The 21,555-nt window shown below is 36.6% G+C and overlaps 1 protein-coding gene and 1 long non-coding RNA gene across 5 annotated transcripts; both read right to left on the bottom strand.

Annotated features, from left to right (window-relative positions):
• Window positions 1-614: 614 nt before the first annotated feature.
• Window positions 615-4,542, bottom strand: LOC122020267. Of its 4 annotated transcripts, none has more exons than XR_006122166.1 (4): window positions 4,155-4,542; window positions 3,497-3,576; window positions 1,437-2,385; window positions 615-1,142 (listed from the first exon to the last, which is right to left on the bottom strand). It is a non-coding gene; the product is annotated as an uncharacterized LOC122020267 (long non-coding RNA). The 4 variants fall into 4 exon arrangements; XR_006122167.1 differs by having other exon boundaries at window positions 1,437-1,601; XR_006122165.1 differs by having other exon boundaries at window positions 3,497-4,542.
• Window positions 4,543-6,583: 2,041 nt separating this feature from the next.
• On the bottom strand, window positions 6,584-8,117 carry LOC122019596 (alpha carbonic anhydrase 1, chloroplastic-like). Its single transcript, XM_042577050.1, has 5 exons — window positions 8,048-8,117; window positions 7,732-7,940; window positions 7,292-7,398; window positions 7,015-7,117; window positions 6,584-6,928 (listed from the first exon to the last, which is right to left on the bottom strand). The coding sequence occupies exons 1-5, from the start codon at window positions 8,115-8,117 to the stop codon at window positions 6,584-6,586; spliced, it is 834 nt and encodes a 277-aa protein (XP_042432984.1).
• Window positions 8,118-21,555: the final 13,438 nt, after the last annotated feature.

Raw genomic sequence — 21,555 nt, 5'->3', positions numbered from 1 at the left:
GTTAGAGGAAATTTGCATTTTTCTCATTGTAGTTTTCCTTATTTTTCAAATGTTCCTAGTTCTGAAATTAACATATGCATGAAAGTAGATTAATTAAGGGGAAAATGATTTCATTTTTATACTCATAACTTCATAGTGGATTAAGTGTAGATGGATGTTGGATTGTGCTTTTCTTGTGTTGGAGGTTAAATTGGCACCTAAAGTTGATTTTGCAAATGAAAAAGTGTTAAGTCTATGCCCTACAACGCAAATTCCAAGGGAAAAGTTTCTAAAGTGTAAAGCATCCCTAAAATTCTCTTGTCATGTCATTAAACAAGTAGCAAAAGGATTTCAAGAGAGTGCAATGAAGAGAATAAACACGAGAGAAGCCATTAGAGTTATGTGTTTGAGTATTTTGATGATGCAACAAATACTTCTGTTAATAATTCATAGGGTTTTGACTGGTCTCACAGAGGGTGCAACTTTGATCTAAAGCAGTGGGAGAAAAGAAAAAGTGCACAGTATCTAAGAGATGTTTCATTTCTCAATCATTTTGGAAGATTAGATCATGTATCATGATCTCATATACCTGCATAAAGAACATACAGGTGGTCAAGAATTGCTAAAGAAAAAAAAGATTAGTATCCTGTAATTCAGTTTAAGCTATCAGTTTCGATTTTAAACCAAATTTATTTAGACAGATAAGTTTTAAATCAGTAAAAGAAGTTACATAATCTCTTCTTAAATTTGATGAGCATCTCTCTCTCACTTTTTCCTTAAAGTAAACACAACATTAGTGTAAGCTTATAAGCAAAGGGTAAACTCTATAGTAAACTGAAGCTGAGTTTCTGATGTGTGGTAGTCTTAGTTTACACTAAACTCTATTTTGAAGCTTCTTAGACAATCATTTATTTTTCAAAATATATAAATTGGATGGTGTGATTCGAAGACCTCCATCCTATATTGAACCAAGGCATCCAAGTGAACAGATAAGAATATCTACAAAAAAATTATAAATAAATTAAACCTCTTGGAAAATTTCGATTTGGTATGGTTTTTGAAAACATTCCTAGTTAAAAATCCATAACTTGCCTTTCTTTCAAAGGTAGTCAGTCTCATCCCTGTTCTGGTTCCCAGTCAAAAAAGCTTGGTCTAACAGCATGCTGCAAAAGACAAGACAGAAATAAAAACTTCTCGAATTATTTGCTGGAACAAAACAAACAAAGAATAGAGGCAAAAACAGACATGCTATAAAGGAAAAGAAAAGAAAAAAATATAATAAATATATATATATATCATATCATATACATAATATATAATATGGATAAAGTTGTGCAATCCTTTCTTCATTCCTGAGTGAGAACAACAGTTTGAACGAAGAGCAAGGCAGTTGATAAAGTTTGAGAGTAAGAAAAAAGCAAAGACAGAAAGATGTGTAACATGATCACTCACTCTACCTTTGCTTTTGGATGAGGTGGTGCTCTTATTTTGAGGGGAACAGCGGGAGCAAAGCAAACCAAAGCATTTAGTCCTCATTTTGATGTTGCTGTCTTTTGCGGTCTTGGATCTTGTGCAGCAAAGCATTTTGGTTGGCCATCAAAGACCTAGCAATAGCATAGTAGCTAGAGATGGTGTTAGATTTAAGATTGTGAAGAGTTTTGTCTGGTTTGTGAAAATTGTTTATTTTTAGTTTGCTTGGTTTATATTCTTTGTTAATGGTCATGGAGTATATTTTGATTAGGAGAGTAAAATTGAGATATAATTAGTGTTATCTCATTATCCTTTCTAGTTGTTTCGTACATTTTGAGAAATACATATCAAGCTTACTCTATTTCAAACTCTAAAGAATACATGAAACCAACTAAAGCAGTTGAGAGTGAAAAGCAGAGTGAGTAAATGAATTATCGTTTGCTATTAGATTCTATTATAGGTGTTACTATATTGTATTTTAGGTGCTATTAAATTAGAAAAAATATATATTTAAGATTCATGCATAAATGCACTTCAAAATTGTGTACAAACAAAATGACACGGTTCACATAGTCCATATATGAAGAGGGCCCCATAGGCTGATGCAGTTGGTTCATGTAAGAGTGTTGTTACTAATAGGCCTAAGTTCGATTCCCAACGAGTGAGAAATGTCTTGCCTCAACCCTTCCTTGCGTGCACTATTGCTAAGCAAAGCCTCCCATGATTTACCTTCATTCCAGACAGTGCGGGGCCACCCTGGAGGGCTATCGAGGTGATAATTTCACCTTTTACCTTCAATATATGAAGAGGACCTCGTGCCAATCCTTTCAAAGTTGGTGCTCCTACTATTGTTCCTTCTTTTGTCTCATGGAATAGAATTATTTTCGTTTGACCTTCCTCCATCCATTGTTGTTGATGCTTTCCAAAACACCATTTCTGGAAGAGCACAATTTCTAAGTCTCCAATACTTTCTTTTCTTATTTACTCAATTTACAAGGCGAACAAAATTTGATGAATACATTTTCTTATGATTAATTGTATTGCAAAAGATATTTGGAAAGATACTTTAGGAGGATTAATTGTACAATTAATTGAAAATTCTCAAGGCACCTAGTCGAATAGGTCCATTTTTTAAAACATCAAATGGTTAACAAATGCAATTTACCTAGTCAAATAAAAAATGGAGAAACAATAAGTTAAAATTGAAGGAAAATAAAAAATGGAAAACTAAGTTAGAGTAAGATTCTGACCCTCACCCAAGTTGATCAGTATGTGTGTGAGAGAGAGCCTTTGAATTTTTTTTTTTTTTTTGGAAGATCTGAATAGGATGGTTGGCTCTATTTAAAATTTAAATAGAGGAATCATTCCTCGACTAGTCAAAGCCTGAGAAAATAAGGTTCGACTAGTTAGTTTAGGATATGCTAAGACTACACAGGTCGATCATGTTCAGAACTGAATACGGTGTATCAAAGGTAAGTAGGTAACCAATTTATTGAATGGAGATTAAAATGATTTTAAATATATATATATATATATATTGATGTGTCTTATATTTGTTGTCCTTTATGGAATGTGACAATAGGAGCGGAACTCGGTTTGGATTGAGTTGGTTCTTGAAAAACAAAAGAGACTTGACCAAACCTGAAGTGATTCAGTTTAGGGAGAAACAACAAACTGAGACTGGCAGACAACATGAAGAAGGGTTAAACACTAGAGTTTCAAAAATCTTGTATGGTGCTTTTAGGAAAATAAACACACATTACACCAAGCAATTCCAATCCCTTGGAATAAACATATTTGTATTGGTTTGCAAGAAGGTATATCTAAATGTTTGCCTACAAAGTTATCAGACTCAATTAAGAAAAAGCATCAGCATGAAATAAACAGCAACAGATGGTTGAATGATTGGACCAGACATGCAACTAGAAGAAAACGGAAATCAGTAGTAGCACATAACACTAATTTTTCAGCACACAATTATCCATCTCTAAGACAACAGATATAGTATCATGTCGATGTGAATCAATAGTTGGATGTAACTACTTACCACACCTACAATCTCTGTATTCAAGTTCTCAAACTCTATATGTACCAGTCAATCAGATGGTCACTGAAAAGCAGTCATCCCTGCAAATGGAAAGCATCAAAATGGACCCTGATCAACCTCAAAATCAATTCCTTTTAAAATATCAACATCATGCTCATATCACATTTAAAGTTCAGAAAAGGGAAGTCGATTAATCAAAGCAGTTATAGAAAATTTGGTTCACATACTTTTTCCAATCAGGACAGGGAAATAGTTACAATAGAAGAAATTTGACCAGCAACTAGATCAGATAACCAGTTTCACAATTAGGTTAATCCACATTGCTTGCTTAACCTATTTCATTATTGATCTCTACACAAATATGCTAGTCGAATGAGGTTATCTATTGGAATTTGGGAAACAACTGTGGAACATAAAGAAGAACTTTAACCATAGAAGGAAAATTAGAACGTCGCTAATCAGTTGAGATATGGACAAAACACAAAAATCACTATCCAAGATTGCCGCTTGACAGCAGACCAGTGAGAGTTATGCATTACACAGTACGAAGGTTGCATCAGTTTCAAAAACCATTCTCTTCTGAATAGATTATGTTGAGCAGATCGACAAGGGCGATCTAAGACATCAACAAAATGAGATCTTTGAAACTATAGAATACCAAAACAATGCAATCAGATTCGAATCCCGTCTGAAAAGAAAGAAAGGACACGAAGAAAGATCTTCGAGGTGGAAGGGGCGGCGCAAGGACGGAAGGCCAAGCTCCTGGGAAGGGCAGGGGATTCGCCGAGGGAGCAGCAGTCGAACCAGGGGAATGGAGGTGAAGAAGACTCGGACATGGTTCAGCTGGTGGGGCCAACATCATTTCTGGTGGGCTCCATCAAATGCAGTTCCCAGATCGGGTATACAATGAGGGTTGGTTATAATGGGTGCGTTCTTCAGTCAGCTATATAGGCAACGAGTTCAAGCTCGCCTCTTCCCGGCGAGGATTAGGGTTCTATCATTCCAGGAATCTCGCGCAGCCTTCTCCTTCAGCTTCCGCTGCAGCCATGGTAAGAGATCAAGAACCATCTCCGTTCTTTACAGTTGGTTCCTTATTGATCTAACAATCTATGCGATTCGATTTTCATAGGCACAGGAAGTTTCTTTTACCTTGAACGGAGCGATTCTGCTCGGAGGTGAGCGGAATTCTAGAATTTGGTATTCTTCGCTTGAGACTCCTTTGCTATGACAAAAGAAAGGTTTTTTCTAGTATTATCCTGTTTTGACCTCTGGATCTATCAAAAAAAGACGTTTTTCTGCTTCTTTTTTCTCGTACTTGGAAAGCTAAGAACTTCAAGAAGCTTATTTTATTAGTCTCTGCATTTTTCGTATGATCCTGAAGCCCAAAGTTCGATAATCGTGGTTATTATTCAAAGGCGCAGTTTGCTAAGATTGCATACAATAATAGTTTGTGATTGGCATTGACAGTTTTAGTTTGCTGAGATTGCATGTTACAAAAGAAATATTGTATTCTCAATCCAACTGAAACTCTGTTCTGCTTCAATTTGTTTCCTTAATTAGATATCATGATCATGGAATTTGTTACCACAGTCCGGAAGAAAGAAGACTAGGGAGCCCATGGAGGAGAATGTGACACTTGGGCTAACAATCCGAGAGGGAAGCAATTTTTGGAGTTGCCCACATTTTTGCATCTTTCAATGATACTTTCATTGTGAGTCAAGTTTTTTTGTTAAATGTATCTACATCGCTTTGTCGCAGCTGATATATTATTGTTTCCATTGCTGCAGCATGTTGCAGATCTTTCTTGGAGGGAGACCTTAGCCCGTATCACAGGTTTGTTAAAATTTCCAAACCTGGTGCACATTCTATCAGTAATTTTCCAAACATTGTAGATATGTTGTAGTTCCATGTGAAAGTGCCGTTTTAGTCATTTTATGCTTGCAGGCGGTATCAAGGTCAAAGCCGACAGGGATGAATCATCTCCATACGCAGCTATGCTTGCTGCACAAGATGTTGTGCAGCAGTTCAAGGTTTGCCATTTTGCGGATTCAATCTTTTAACTTTGTGCCAACATTCTTTAAATCTGTCCTCTTAGGAGCTTGGAATCACTGCTCTGCATATTAAGCTGTGAGCTACCAGGGGTAACAAGGCAAAACCACCCGCCCCTGGTGGTCAGTCGGGTTTTAGGGCGCTTGCTCGTGCCAGAATGAAAATTGGGCGTGTCGGTAAGTTACAGTTCACTTCACATTCATTTCCCTCTACTTCATCCAACTTAATGCATTGGTTTAGGAATTTCTTTTTTTACTAGAAGTTTTGTTCTTGCTGAACTTGGATTTGAAAATTGTTCTTTGATTACTTACAATCCACACTCTGTTTTTCATCTGTATGGTTTTGAAGTATTTGTGGATTGAGATATGCTGTTCGATTCATATCATGTGTTCCTTGGGCCTGATCATGAGAGGATTCTAAATCTCAAGCCAATTATAGATGCTAAATCCTGAAAACTCAGCTGGAGAGTTCAATATGCATTTCAATATCTAAATCGAATTGCATCAAGTGGAATTCAGTGACACTGATTGATGTTTTCGTCGCCCCTCTTCTTCATCCATAAACAATATGTTTGAACTCATTTTCGAATAATCTTGTGTGGCACAAAGGGCATTACACAAATTCCGACCGATAGCGCATGCAGAAAAGGGTGGCCGAAGAGGAAGAAGGCTGTAACTTCATCACCTTGCGATGCGTTTCCTGTTGACGCACCGATCCTTGTTATTTATTTCGGTTGTTGCAAACAATCAAGAATTGAAAACTATTCTACTTGAGCTTTTGTGTGAGTTCTTGGTTGCTTATATGTATGATCTCAAAAATTTGGGAAGGCCTTCAATTTATTATAAATTTTTAATTTCTCATATTTGAATATTTGATTGGTGGGAAATCCTTTTTTTATTTAGTTTTGATTAGGGAAAGCAAACAAATAAATAAAATATTCATGAATAAATTAAAATCAAATCAAATAACCACTTTTAAGAACATGTAGAGCTTTTGCAAGCCATGACAAGTAGCTTTTTAACACTTTTGATTAGGGCATCAATCGGACTTCTTCGAAGCTGTTTTATTGGCATTGTGGAGCTCGTCGTAGAGCTGAACGGTGCGCTCGTTTAGCGGCTGAACCGGTCTCGCGTTGTTCTTGTAGTCTGCGCTCAAAGGGGCTTGCAAAGAGCTTGCTTGCTCTTTTGTCATCTCCCTCACCTTGCCAAGGATGATCCATGTAACACCCTCGGTGCAGGGAGGGGCGGTGAGGGAGCCATTGTAGCGGAAATACTTGCGTGAGCGACGCGCCAATGCTCTCGTTTGAACAATTCCGACTGGGACCCTCGCCTCTTGGTCGCCTGTGCATTTGTCCTGTGCCAATTGCTTGAGCTCGTCTTGTATCTATCAAAATGTTGAACCAGGTAACACTGAACAATCAAGGTCAATTTAAGTAATTTGCGATGACTAATATTTCTCTTCTTGTTTACCTGGAGAAGGAACGCGTCATGGCTTCCAAATTGATACAAGATCGCAACAACCGCGATATGGTTGTCATCACTCTCATGGATTAGTTGAAGCTCCGCGGGAAAGCTACCAAAACCATCCATAGAAATGATTAGGCGAACTTAAACATATCAATTTCAAACCGAGCTGGACTCTGTATTCCTCCGGCTAAACACCATAACACTGACGGTTTCGAACCCGGTATCACACAAACACTTGCTAATCTATCCAAATTGAAACTTAAGCTTCGATCGCAAATACCTTTGTCCATCGATCGTGTGCTCCGATGGCGAATGCCAAACCATTCGTGTCATGGTATAGTTCTTCCCATCCAAGATCAAATTGCCAGCTCCATGATCATATTTCATCTAACAAAATTATACAAACAAAAAAGAATAAGATCCAAGTTAGACTACACGATCGACCAAACAAAGAAGTAAGAACAAAATATGAAAAAATAGTGAAACTATTCTTCTATTCAAACTAATAACCTAATTCTATCCATGATTCATGAGAGGCGAGTCGACTATTAAAGAAGTACAATTAAGCATCTTAAACAGGACCGGGCTAGAATCCAGGACAACCCTTATATGAATCCGTCCTTGGTGATAGTTATATATATCTGAACGAAGTAAACAAGCACGAAGTAATATCGATGTTGAAATATAAATGTTTTTATTTTTCGAAAGGGAGGAACAAACCAGAATGTTGATGCCATTGTTGATGAGGGTGGCATTTGTGAGTACATAATTTCTAGCGGTTTGTTTCAAATTTGGGTCATAAACGGTGGTCTTTTTGCTAATGTTGATTGGAGACTGTTGCTTTCCTTGAGAGCACAAGCTGAAGTCTGAGCTCAAGCTTCCCCATTTATCTACCCCATTTCCTCCATTGTACCCATATTTTATGAAATCTGTAGGAAGGGCCAAAATGTAAAATTTGTAAAAATCGTGGATGTAGTCGAAATCGAAACAAATTATGAAAAGTATGAAGGGTAAAAGAGCGTAAAAGAACTTATACCGCGAGCATAGGCGGAAGCTAGAAGTAGGAAAGATATCTCGAAGAAGAAGAAGACCCTCGTATAAGTCATTGTTATGTTGCTCTTTCAATTTACGATTGCCTTGGAAGCGGGCATCTATTTAATAGGTCGCGAAGTTAGCCTCCTCATTCTTGAATACCAAATATAGCTTTTGGTGAAACTCAAACATCCATTGATTTGGAGGGGAGAGCTATAAATAGAGAAACTAGAACATCTATTTTTGATTTATATCGCGTTGTAATTTGAACATATACGAGAATATTAATAGATTCTGTAATAAAAGAAATTAAATTGATGGCGAAAATTATAAGGAAAAAATCAAAAGGGCCTCCTAAATAAAAGAAATATCAAATAGCATCCCTTTTCTAAAAATAAAAAATAATCAAAAGACTCCATCATAATTTTTTGGGTAAAGTAGAGAAAAATTCCCACTCAAAACTTAAATTTTGCATACAATCCTCACTCATAAAAAACTTTGTTTCCACTCCCTGCATGTAAAGTTTTATTTGCTTCAACTCACTCATGTAAATATTGTGACCTAATTGCTCCTCAGATTTTTTAGGTACAAAAGGTCCAAAAATGAGTATAATTTAAAGAAAATCTAGTATATTTTCTATCCAATTGAGTATCATTTAAAAAAAAAATCTAGTATATTCGAGTATATTTTTAATTAAAATTGTCCTTCGTATATTTTAGGTATAAATAATCTAAAAATGAATATAATTCCTATTAAATTCAGCATTTTAAACTAGAATCGAGTATATTTTCTATTAAATTGAGTACGACTTTTTTTTCCTATTTAATATAATTCCTCTTAAATTCAGTACAATTTGAAAAATCTTGTATATTTTTATCTAATTGAGTATTATTTAAAGAAAATCTAGTATATTTTACATATAATTAAGTACCATTTAAAAAAAATATCTAATAGTACTCAATTTGATAAAAAATATACTAGATTCTAATTTAATGTATTTATACTCATTTTTAAACTTTTTATACTTAAAATATCAGGGGTAATTATATAATTATATTAGACTAAGGAGTGAAAAGAAAGATTTTTCCCAATGAGGAGTACATACAAAATTATGTTTGCCTTAAATTATGTTTGCCAATGAGGACTACATCCAAATTTTCCCTAGTTTTTTATCCTTATAATACCTCTTGCAGCAACTCAATAGTTTTGTAGAAGCTATAGATTCATTTATACATAGTTGTTCTTTATTTTCAACATTATTATTGTACCAGTTACAACTAACTGTTATAATATAAAAGTTATTTTATAGCAACTAAAGTACGTAACATATAATATAACTTACTATTGTAGCAATTACTTAATAACTTCTTTTACTATTTTAAATTGATTTTGATAAATTTCAAGTGATTTTGATGTAATTAAATAATTTTATAAGTTGGTAAAAAGTATTAACCGATCACTCGATCGATCACTAGGCCTGACTCAAGTTGGGAGAGTATTAGCGCATTGAGTTGCCGATGACCTCAAATAAAATTGTAGAAGTGAAACTTGCCATCAATTTCACACGCACAAATTCTTCCTGCTATCAGAATGTGAGAAATGTCGATGGAGTCTTTGCAATTGTTCCCGGAGGCCTTGGTTCTCCAATAAGTAGTAACCCTTCAGATTGTTAACTCAATGCCACTGCATTCGCTTTGGCAGTCTTCCACTGCTTCAGTGTTTCTTCTAAAGTCAGTTTCATTTGATTTATCTGTTCAGTGAGGCTTTTGATCTCGTCTTTGAATCCATTTATCTCATCCAAGTGCTTGCTCTTTGCCTCTTCTGATACTCTATGTTGCTTCATTACACCCTCCATGTTCTTTCTTAGCCCGTGCAACTCTCCTGTAATGGTGACGCAACTCTCAATTCTAAGATTTTAAAAATAAAGAATCGAGATCCTGAAATGTGATTAAGCAAATCTAAGAAGAAGAAAATGAGTTTCTTTTAAATAAAATGTCATTTTGTTCCCTATCTATGATTCCAGACCCATAAAGAGAGAGTTCTCAACTTGTGCTTCAATATTCTATCACATAAATCTACATGATGGGTAAAACTTTTGTTTCAAGAAAAAGTAACATGTTGGGAAAAGAGACAACCCAAACTTCAAACTTATTTTCCAAAATCTACTTAGCTGAGCAGAAGTGTTTGAGAACTCGCAAACACTTTTTACGTTTACATAGACATAAAACACCTATCACTTTTGTTGTGGTAATAACATATATATTCATAATAAGTGTATAACAGTTAGAAAACTAAGACAGTCAACCTACAAAATCTACAAGGTTATTTTGAAAGTACAGATACTATAATACTGAATGAAAGTTGCAATGCCGGTCCCCCAAGGCTGATGACAAGGTTGAGGGTTGCATTCGGCCTCTAGATAGTCAATTTCAAATTTGTCTAATTCAATGAGAATGAATCTTAATCCTATGAGCTCAACGTATTCAACCCTAAATAGTTGGGCCAAACTCAATTTGATGATGACAATGACAAGTGCTCTAACTGATTTACAATATATTATGCCCGTGCCGTAACTAGTATATTAGTCTCGATATCCATTCCTCCATACGACTTAGTACTTGAGACAAACTCGAACTTAAGATTGTTCCTATCGACAATAATGATGTGACCAAAACAAAATGATTAGCTACTAAATCGATTCCCACTCATAAGCTATTGTTCTGTACATTGTAAACAACTGACTTGACTGCAAATTAGATACTACTCACCAAGATCTTATTCCAAGTATTTTTACTGAACCACTATGCTTGTAGAGTCTCAAACTTGATTCAAAAAAGATAACCTATTAAAGCAGTGGTTTGACAGTGATTTGGCTATAGCGTGATATTATGCAGCAAAGAGATGGGAGATATTTAATTATATAAACTTAATAGAAACTTAAATTGGTTTTGATATAACTACATGACACAAATGACTTATGAGAGAACAAGCTGTTTGTGAAAGGATACCTATGGTGAGGTCAAGCTTGCAACTTTAATTCAACCTACCTCACATCTCGACCAAGACTTTGTTGATCAGCAAACCATTTTGATACTTGTGGATAGGCAAACCATAGTTCACTAAGATCAAGTAGGTATTTCTATTGAACCTCGGTGCTGAGTTTCAAACTCGAATATTATATAAAGAGGGAGAGAAGTCTCTAAACCCTATGAAAGAAAGTGTGGCACTATAGTGTGATGTCACAAAAGAAAGGTGTAATTCAGATGGAGATATTCAACTCTATGAACTTAGGTTGGTTTTGAAAGATCAAACTACAGGAGATGATGGCTGACTGATAAAGAGCTCTTTACAAAAAAGTATCTATGGAGAGGTCAATCTTGAAACTTTAATTCAACCTAACTCAGATCTCAACAAAGAATGAACATGAAGATCCAGGCATTACAGTATACCAAAATCACCTGGCTATATGACACAGGAAAGTCCATTGTAATAAACCTGATAAAGAAATAAGTTTTTTGAGCCTCCTGCTAGCAGAGTCTCAAACTTGATTCACGAAAGAGAAAAGTCTCTATTTCCCAATTAAAGATAGTGGATTACAGTGATTTGATTATAGCGTGGTGTTAGAGTCCAAGACATTGTCAATAGGCAAACCTGAATGATAATTGTTGATAGAGCATACCATAACTCGCCAAGTGCAATTCAGATGGAGATCTTGAATTCTATAAAACTTTGTTGGTTTGGAAAAATCATGAAGTGTTGGTAGAGTGAAAAGTCCCACGAGTGTTGGTAAAGGAAAGTCCAATAGGTGTTGCCAAAGTAAAAGCATTTGCAGAAGAAAAGATACAACATGGGTGGCAAGTAGAAGTCTTGGTAAGCAAGTGAAAGTCCTGGTAAGTCCAGATTGATTGATACTAGATAAATCGTGAAGTGCCAAAGCAAGGGCTCTTAGCAAAGGAAGTTCCAAAAGTAAGGCCTATTGATATGTTAAAACCTTAGTAAATGAAGGTTAATGTAGTCCCGAAGGCAAGCCTTTTGACAGAGAAAGTCTTAGAGGCAACTTCTCTTGGCAAGTAAAAGTTCTTGTAGGTCAAGGTTAACCAATACTACACATAAGAAAGTCCCAGAGACAAAATCACTTGGCATGGGAAGTTCCTCAGAGGCAAGTGTTCTTGGCAAAATGTGGAAGTCCTAGAGGTATGACCTCCTGGCAGGGAAGTCTAAGTGAGACGAGAGTCTAAAACCTCACTCAAAACTTAAATTAAAGAACCAAGAATTTGATAGCAACTAGACATGGAAACTCAGCAAGAGCTTGACCACTAGTTTCTCGCTATTTTAAAATCTAGCAAAAGGATGTTAACTCCTTACGAAAGGATAAGTACCTTGTGAAAAAAGCTTGAATCTTTTATTTTTCGTCAACAAAATGGAAGGAAAAACTTTGTGCCATATCTTCAAGAAAATAGCAAGTTCTGAGTATTTCTTTCTGAGCAAAATGTGCTCTGTTCTTTTGTTGATAGCACCAGTTAGATAATCTAATCATCAAAGTAACCAAAAATTATTAATTAAAATATTATCTTACCATCCATGGTTCTTGGACTCTGTTCTTCGACTGATAGCTGCAGAAGTTGACACAAAAACGGTTGGAATACAAAGAATATGTTGTCCGAGTTTTTCCGGAGTTAGTTGAATTTAAAAATTACATAAAATTTAAATTCAACTTATAATTAAACTGATCTGAACAGATGATTTTATACTGTCAGTAGGGGTTGGTTTTTATTCAAGTGTCAACCTCAGAGTGATTAAGTGAGTAGAGCGTCCGAGCAAAGAGGTCGGTCGGACGAGACAGACAGGTCTAACAGGAGAGGCCGATAGGACGAGGTAGACATGCCGAGCAAAGAGGTCGGTCGGACGAGACAGACAGGTCTAACAGGAGAGGCCGATAGGACGAGGTAGACAAATTGGACGACAAACAGGTCGGGTTGTCAGAGAGGTCGGCCGAGTCGAGCAAACAGGTCGAGTGAAGCAGACAGGTCAGGCTGTCAAAGAGACTGGCCGATCGGGCGATCTGACAGGTCGGGCGAAGATCCCGAGCGGATAGAGAAGTTTGTCGGTCTGACAAAGAGACCAACCGGGCGAGCTGACCGAGGCTTGTGAGTCGCAGTTTCCTTGAAACAAATTCACCTACCTCCGGCTGTCCTTCGAGGCTTACAAGGATCATCTGTTTCCTAGGATAAAACGGGCGACCGTGAATCCGACCAAGCACTGGTGGTCACGACGAGTTGAGTGGTACCCGAATGCTACCACGGGCACTCCGCTGAGTAGGAGATGCATGACATAGGAGGAGGAAGAAAAAATGAAGAATCTTTGCCTTGCTGTGTGTTCTTTGCCTATGATCGGAGTCTTCTTATATAGGAGCTTGGCATTTGTGTGCATAGGTCGTGCTCACACACGAGTCAACTTGGTTCAATGCAATCCGAACCTTGGATTTGCACCCCTCTGTGCACCCACACGTGAAAGAAAATCTCTCCCGATGTATCTATTCACATCCTCAATGTATGTGAATTAATATAAACCAACAAAAATACCTTGAAACTTACATTGTGGACTAAAATCCCACTCATAATGGAGCCTCTTTTCTCTTCCATTTTTTCTCTATACACTTATTCAACAAAAACTATGTTGAAAAGAGAACCAACATTGCAAAACCAAAATGAAAGATCTGTTAAGAAGAAAAAAAAAACTTAATTCTTATGAATAAGATTATTTTTCTTAGTATGAGAAGATGACAGTTCAATAGCAACTACAGAGTAGAAGAAACAAACACTGAAGAGGGAACAAACATTCTTCAAACTATATATATTTGTAATAAGATAGATTTTTATGGGACTGTTGATAGCCTATGTGTAAAAAATAAACTTATGGATCTAGGTGCAAACTGATATTGAGGCAGAATATGAAATAATGGGGACTACCATTGAGAATAACCTTGATAATTTTTTCATTACAGCACAATTATCGTGTAGCTCAAATATCACTAGATTGTCTAACCCTAAGTAGGCCCCCATGACTATTGGCTTAACATGGTTCCCGCGATGTCCACTTGGCAATCTATTTGACATCCACCAAGACAAAATGAACTACGAAGCAAGATGATGTAAGGGGATCCATGATGCGAAACAGTATAAGATTTATAATATATTAAATTGAAGCTCGTTCAAATATCTACATGTAACGACCCGGTCTTAGGCCCCAAAAACATTGTATCAAGCCTTTTCAAAGGCTCTGAAGAATTTTAGTCATTTTTATTAAGATTATTTTCATCTTTTACTTCATTAGGGTTTTGAGAATATTTAAACATTTGTTTAGTTGATGTTAGGACATTATCTTTATTTAAGTTAATTTTATTCGGTTAAATCAAGAGAAGAAAATTCTTTGTTAGAACTAGCCGTGTCACAAGAGTACAAGTCACATGAGATATGCATAATAATTTGATGCAACACCAAATTGAACCTCACATCACACAAAAGATTGGGCCAAGATTGATGAAACAAAGGGAAATCTCATACAAGAGAAATCTCAGCTTTATCCATAAAAACTTAAAATAGACACATCCCTTTTATAGACTCAATATCAATTAAGCTATCAAAAAAATCAACCAATTAAGAAGTTAAATAATCCCAATAATCTCTTATCAAATCAAAAAAAAACCTATTGAACTTCTAGCAGATTAAAGATACCAACACCTAAAATAGGGCAATTTAAATTTATTAATTTTCTTTCATTCTCAAGAACTTGCTATAAAGAATCCATGAAGTAATTAAAACCGAAATGAAAGATGGCACTAGTAAAGAGAAAACAAACAAGCAATCAAGCACATAAGATTCCAGCTATATTGATGAAAATAAAACAAAATAATCACAAAATAAAAATAAAGAATCCACAAAAAATGGGCCAAAAGTGACCTCAGGAAAGAAAAAAAAAAATCCTAGTAATGATCATATCTTAAGCATAAAATCCTAGACAGCCTCTTCTCATTGCCTTGGAGAGACAGACATGAACTCTGAGGATAAACAAACATCTATGATTAACAACTGCAATTTATGTGTTAGTTGGTGGATATAACTTAAATTGCTAGTAAAACATAGGGTGTTGTGTACTCTATCTGTCTTACTTGTTATTGATTCGGGTCGGGTAAGATCTACATGGATTTTTATAGAGGATCCCTACGAAGAACTACCGATCTCATACGGAGCGATACATCAAATCGGTGCAAAACATAGATGGTTGTTGTTGTTGTGGTGGTGGTGGTGTACCCTTAGATAACCCAATTAGTATGGTGGAAAATCCTTATGAAGGATCCATCTTACATGTTATCGGTTTGATCGGGTAAGATCTACATTGATTTTTCTGAAGGGTCCTCTATACACAGAACAGAACTAGCATTCTCATACAATGCGATGCGATGCACCGAGTCGGTTGCGTATATACCACACGAGAACATGATTTCCATGGCGGGAAATCCACATGGAGGGTCCCTTTTAAAAACAAAGGGTGCACAATCTCAGCACTGATTCTTTAGAAAACCAAATGTGTCCATGCTGCTCTCTCATCGATGGGCGACACGTGTCCTCCCGTAGCCGCTCCCTAACTATGTATAACTTGAGGTCCGATCTCAAGAGGGGATTGCTATCGGAAGAGGAGGAAAAGATAGTGATTGATCTTCATTCACAGCTCGGAAACCGGTTTTCTTTAATTTGTTTTCGACTTCAATTCTACAATACATGTCTCTTCGTGCTCGCGGGCGATGGAGAATTGTCGATTCTTTCTTTTTCTTCTTCTTCTTTTTTAACCTTATAGGTGACCCAAGATTGCGTCGCATCTTCCCAGGAGGACCGATAACGAGATCAAGAACTATTGGAACACACACAAGAAGAAGCTGAGGAATATGGGCATTGACCCCCTCACTCACAAGCCAATTCCTCCACCAGATGAACCCCCCAAGGCAGACCATGATGCGGTCGAGTCCAACACGAGCACGGATGCAACACCGCCCAAGATTGAATCCGGGTGCATAGAGTTTTTCTACGAACTAAGGCTTCCTTCTAAGTTTTTTTTTTTTGTCAAAATGAGTTTCGAAGAGCAACTTTGAAAACTTTTTTTGTTATTTCTTTCAGAGAATCTTTGTTCATGATTGTGGCAAAAAGGCGAATAACCTTGATTTTATCGAGATTCGAACCCCAAATCTTAAACTGTATGGGTAAACTTTTTATAGTAACCGATATCATCGTCGAAACGATCCCTTATCAGAAATCCCTGAAAACTCCCGAAGAGATTTTTGAATGGACGGTACCACTTAATTGATAAGAGCCTGCGTAGGAGGGTACTCGAACCTGACACCTCAATCAAAGAGTATAACGTCATAATCAGAACACCCCTGATTCGGTTGTAAAAAAAAAATTTACAATGATGGAGAACCGTGGTTAGTGACTCCATCGTGGTTAGTGACCCAATGAAATTGGTGTAATATCTAGTCGGATGTGAATAGTACTTGATCCTAAAGGTGGCAATTAATTGGATCGAGTCGCTTCCAAAATCGGGCACAACCTAAAGTTAAAAAGAGCTCGACAAGTGTATTTATTATATTTATTTGCGTCATTAATTACTTGCAAAATGGATTATTTGTTTATTTCTGCATTGTTTAATTTTTTTATTAAAATTATTCCGGGTATTAATTTATTTAGGAGATAAGTTTAATAAATGCAAATTGGAACGATGTGTTAATTTTTTAAAAGGGGAAAAAAAGGGAAAAGGTCTTTTTCAAAGAATAAAAAGAATTAAATTATAATAGTTATAGAAGTTTTTTCTCATAATTACTAAAACGTAAGAAAAGAGGAATTGTCACAGTTAATAATAATAAATTGTTTATGATTAAAAATATATATATTTATTCTTAGATAAAAAGAACCAAAATTCAAGATCAATTCAAACAAAAAAAAATAATGATAAACTTGTACATTATTATCATTTAAAAAAATAAAGATAAAAATAAAAAGAACGAGAGCATCTGTTTTAAAAGGAAAAACAAATCCTATATATATATATAATTTTACTAAATTCATGAAAATTATTTAAATTTAATTAAAATCATTTTAACATGCTCAAAATAATTATAAAATTATCATAATAATTATTTGAATACTTGTTACAACATTAACTATTACACTATTGAAACAACCATTTAAGTGCATCCACAACGCTAACTGAGTATAACATCCATCATCTCATCAAAAAGTATAGGATTAACTACCACATACTCATTATAATAATATATCTTTTTCATCTGTATTCCTTTTAATATTAACACTCATTATTTATAAATTTCGCAGTCCACTCAATCATCTTAAAATTAATACATATTAAATAAATATATTTTAAAATATTTAAATCATTATTATTTTTAATAATAATCTTACTTTTTTAAAAATAATTTTACTATTTTTAAAAAATAATATTAAAATTTTTAAATATATTTTTTACCATTTAAAAAAAAAGAAATAAATAAATAAATAAAAAATTAAGAAGAGAGAGGGATGAACAACCTAACAAATACCCATTTAATAGTCCATAGGGATGGTGATTTTTTTTTAAAGCAAGTTACTAAAGAGCTTTTTTATTTAAAAATATTTTATTGATTGCTTTTTTTTTATCTGTAGCTAAAATTACAATTTGGATGGAAAAATATTAAAGTATTATTTAATTTCCTTTTTTTAAAAAAATATATCTTTTGATGATTTTAATAATTTGAAACTCTTTTGATTTTTTAAAATAATAATAATTCAAACAAAAAAATAAAAAAGATATTATTTATTCTATATTTTAGTAAGAACATAAGTCATTATCTTTTTCTTTAAAAAAACTCAATATATCAGCAACAAGCTGTTAGATACAAACAATCTATTGTCGAAGATATACAAAATATTAGCTGAATTTAAATTACTCTGAATTAAATTCAACTTACAGTCGAGATGACCTGAGTGGATAATCTTAGGCTGTTAGCAGGGGCTAGTTTCTACAACGTGACGAAGAGCGGTTGATCGGACTCAATCGCTGAGCAGCCAAATCTGCTGAGCAACATGTCTGTATTTCCGAGTTGAGTAGGCAAGAGACAGGCAGACCGATCGGACAGATCAGCGGTCCAACTAGAGTGACCGAGTAGTACGGTCGGTCGGGCAGAAAGGCCTAGCGAGCTGACAGGCAAACCAGCCGGTCGAGCAAAGTAGTCTGGCCGAGCGCGGGCAGACCGATCGAAGCAGATAGGTCGGGTGGCAGACAGGCCGGTCAAAGACTGGCCGATCGGGTGTAGCGGCAGGTCGAGCGCAGACTGGTCGATCAGACGAAGCAGACAGGCCGATCAGGCGAAGCAGATAGTGTTGGGATCTTAGATGGCTAGAGGGGGGGTGAATAGCTCCTTTAAAAACTTAAACGAAAACTTCTACACAGATAATCGTTAGCACAGCGGAATTAGACAACTAAAGGAGAGAAAAACATAAGCACACTAACACTAGGATTTACGAGGTTCGGGGATAACTTGCCCCTACTCCTCGGCGTGTCCGTAAGGTGGACGACTCCTTGATCTTCGGTAGATCGCACCCCGGATAAATTCCGGCTAAAGATCCTCCTTCTCGGTGGAGTAACCTCTCCACAAAGATCACAAGAGTAGATTTGAAAGTGAAGCACAATTACTTACAGAGTGTGGCTAAAGGATTGAACAGTTTAACTTACAGCCACGAAGCAGAAAAACAACGCAAGAGCTCAACGAAAACGCACAGCCTCTTGCTTGAACGACAGAGAGAGTTTTTCTTCAGTGTATTTTCCATCCTCTCCTCTTCCTCCTTCTTATTTCTCTGCTTTCTTCACTGCGTTTGCCCGCATCGAATCACTGCAAACCAGTAGCGTATCACTGTCGCCAACCAGGCGTAGCCAATCACGCTTCTTCCTCATCCGAACTCACACCAATACCATCCTTGGTCTTCACCGGTGTCTCTGAGCTCGAACCAATAAGGAAGAGTCAAGTCGATCGCAGCCAGTGAGCCAACCGAACAAGCCAGTGAACGTTGACGCTTCTTTTGCACAATTTGCAGCGATAACCAGTAGACAAACCATTTTGTTTTATTCCTTTGATAGTCATTGATTTGAATTCAAACATCACCATGGTACCCGACTGAAACTCAAAAGCTCACAGCGGATGTTAGATCGATGCATCGAAACGAGTCGAAATCTCGAGAAGTAGCGGGAGACGGCGACATCATGTGGATCGGTCGGACCGATCCGAGGATTCTGGACCGATCGAGATCGGTCCGGAATATCTGATGGTCTGGGACCGATCGGACTATGTGGATCGGTCCACGACCGTCCCCACCTTTTCTCTTGCCTTCTTTTCGATCGGTCAGACCGATCGGATAACCTCAGAATGTTCAGTGAGTTACCGATCGGTCCACGACCGATCGCAGTTAACCTGAATGTTTCATAGGATCCCGATCGGTCACCGACCGATCGGATATACGAAAAGTGCAGTGTGGTTCCGACGGTCACCCGACCGATCAATGATCTTGAGTATCACCGGGATCGATGCGGACGATCCGAGACGACAGTATCATGGATCGATGCGTAGACCGATCCAATGCTCGAGTGAGTTTTGCGGCTTTCAACCCGAAACCACGAGGTCTTCTGGTCCCGAGACCGAGCTACGAGCCCTCTCCGCCCTCGTCCGGAGAACGAGCCACCGAGCCCTCTCCGACCTCATCCGGTCCAGAGAACGAGCTACCGAGCCCTCTCCGACCTCATCCGGTCCAGAGAATGAGCTACCGAGCCCTCTCTGACCATTCCGTGCCAAGTCACCATACTTGGACTTTTCCCGTGCCAAGCTCCCTGCTTGAACTTTTTACCAGATGTCTGGTCAACCTTGACCCATCTGGATTTCCCTTGCCTGGCTTCACTCACCAGGACTTTCCCTCCCAACTGATCAACCTCGATCAATAGTCATTCTGAGTTAAATTAATATCTGATACAAACTTAAATCAGTGTCAACATCAAAACAACAGCCAGGTCAGACTGTATCAACAGATAGGTCGAGCGCAGAGACCGAGCAAGTGGTCGACCGGGTTTCGACGCTGAGTGTAACCAGTAGAACAGAGCGAGCAACGGCCCGAGGCGTGCGAGAGTCGTAGTTTCCTTGAAACAGATTCGCTCCACCTCCGGCAGTGCTTCGAGGCTTACTCGGATTGTCTGTTTCCCATGATACAACGGTTGACCGTGAACTTCATCAAGCACTGATGGTCACGGCGAACTGAGAGGTACCCGATTGCTATCACAGGCACTCCACCGAGCAGGAGTTGCACGACAGAGGAGGAGGAAACACTAGTGGAGAGCTTATGCTGCTTTTTCTGTGTGTTCTCTGCCTGTGATCACAACCTCCTTATATAGGAGCTCAGATCAACAACAACGTTAAACCGTTTTGATTCTGCATTAAGTTCGACTTTAATGCATCAGTTACACAGCAGCAAAAAGGTTTACGTGGTAAAATGTTGGTTGTTCCCCTTGGGTAAATTTTGCCCTGACCGGTTCGACATTCGGCGCGCGCAGGTCGTGCTGCACAGGAGTCAACATGGTCCAGTGCAATCCGGCCTTGGATTTGCATCCCCCCTTCCCTCCTAAATTGCCCCTCATATTTTTAGGTACAAAATGTCTAAAAATGGGTATAATTCATGTTAAATTCAGTACTTTAAACTAGAATCAAGTATATTTTCTATCAAATTGAGTACGACTTTCTAATTGCTCCTCAGATTTTTTAGGTATAAAAAATCTAAAAATGAGTATAATTACTCTTAAATTTAGCACTTTAAACTAGAATCAAGTATATTTTCTATCAAAAATTTTCCTCATATTTTTTAAGTACAAAAAGTTTTAAAATGACTATAATTCCTGTTAAATTCAGCACTTTAAATTAGAATCAAGTATATTTTGTATCAAATTGAGCATGACTTTTTTTCCTACTTAATATAATTCCTTCTAAATTAAATATCATTTAAAGAAAATCTAGTATATTTTTCATCCAATTGAGCACTATTTAAAGAAAATCTAGTATATTTTCTATCCAATTAAAGTGGAAAAAGAGTTACTCAATTTAATAGAAAATATATTAGATTCTAGTTTAATGTGCAAAATTTAAGAAGAATTATACTTATTTTAAACTTTTTATACCTAAAAATATCAAAGATAATTAGGTAAATTAATATCCATTATATTTAATTGAGGAGTGAAAATAAAAAATTTTATCAATCGAGATTGCATGCAAAGGTTTTGATTTTTATTAGCAAAAAGATGATAATCCCTTTCTATTCTAAATTTCTATAATCACTATTTATATTATAATTATTTATAATTATTTTTCTCTATCTAGTAATCATTTCCCCTACTCTCTATCTATAGTTTTATAATAAGTTACTTTTTGGCCCA

The sequence above is a fragment of the Zingiber officinale genome, chromosome 9A (assembly GCF_018446385.1).
Source record: "Zingiber officinale cultivar Zhangliang chromosome 9A, Zo_v1.1, whole genome shotgun sequence".
Classification (NCBI taxonomy): Eukaryota; Viridiplantae; Streptophyta; class Magnoliopsida; order Zingiberales; family Zingiberaceae; genus Zingiber; species Zingiber officinale.
The sequence above is the reverse complement of the archived record's forward strand: the minus strand, read 5'-3'. Positions and strand labels throughout refer to the sequence as shown.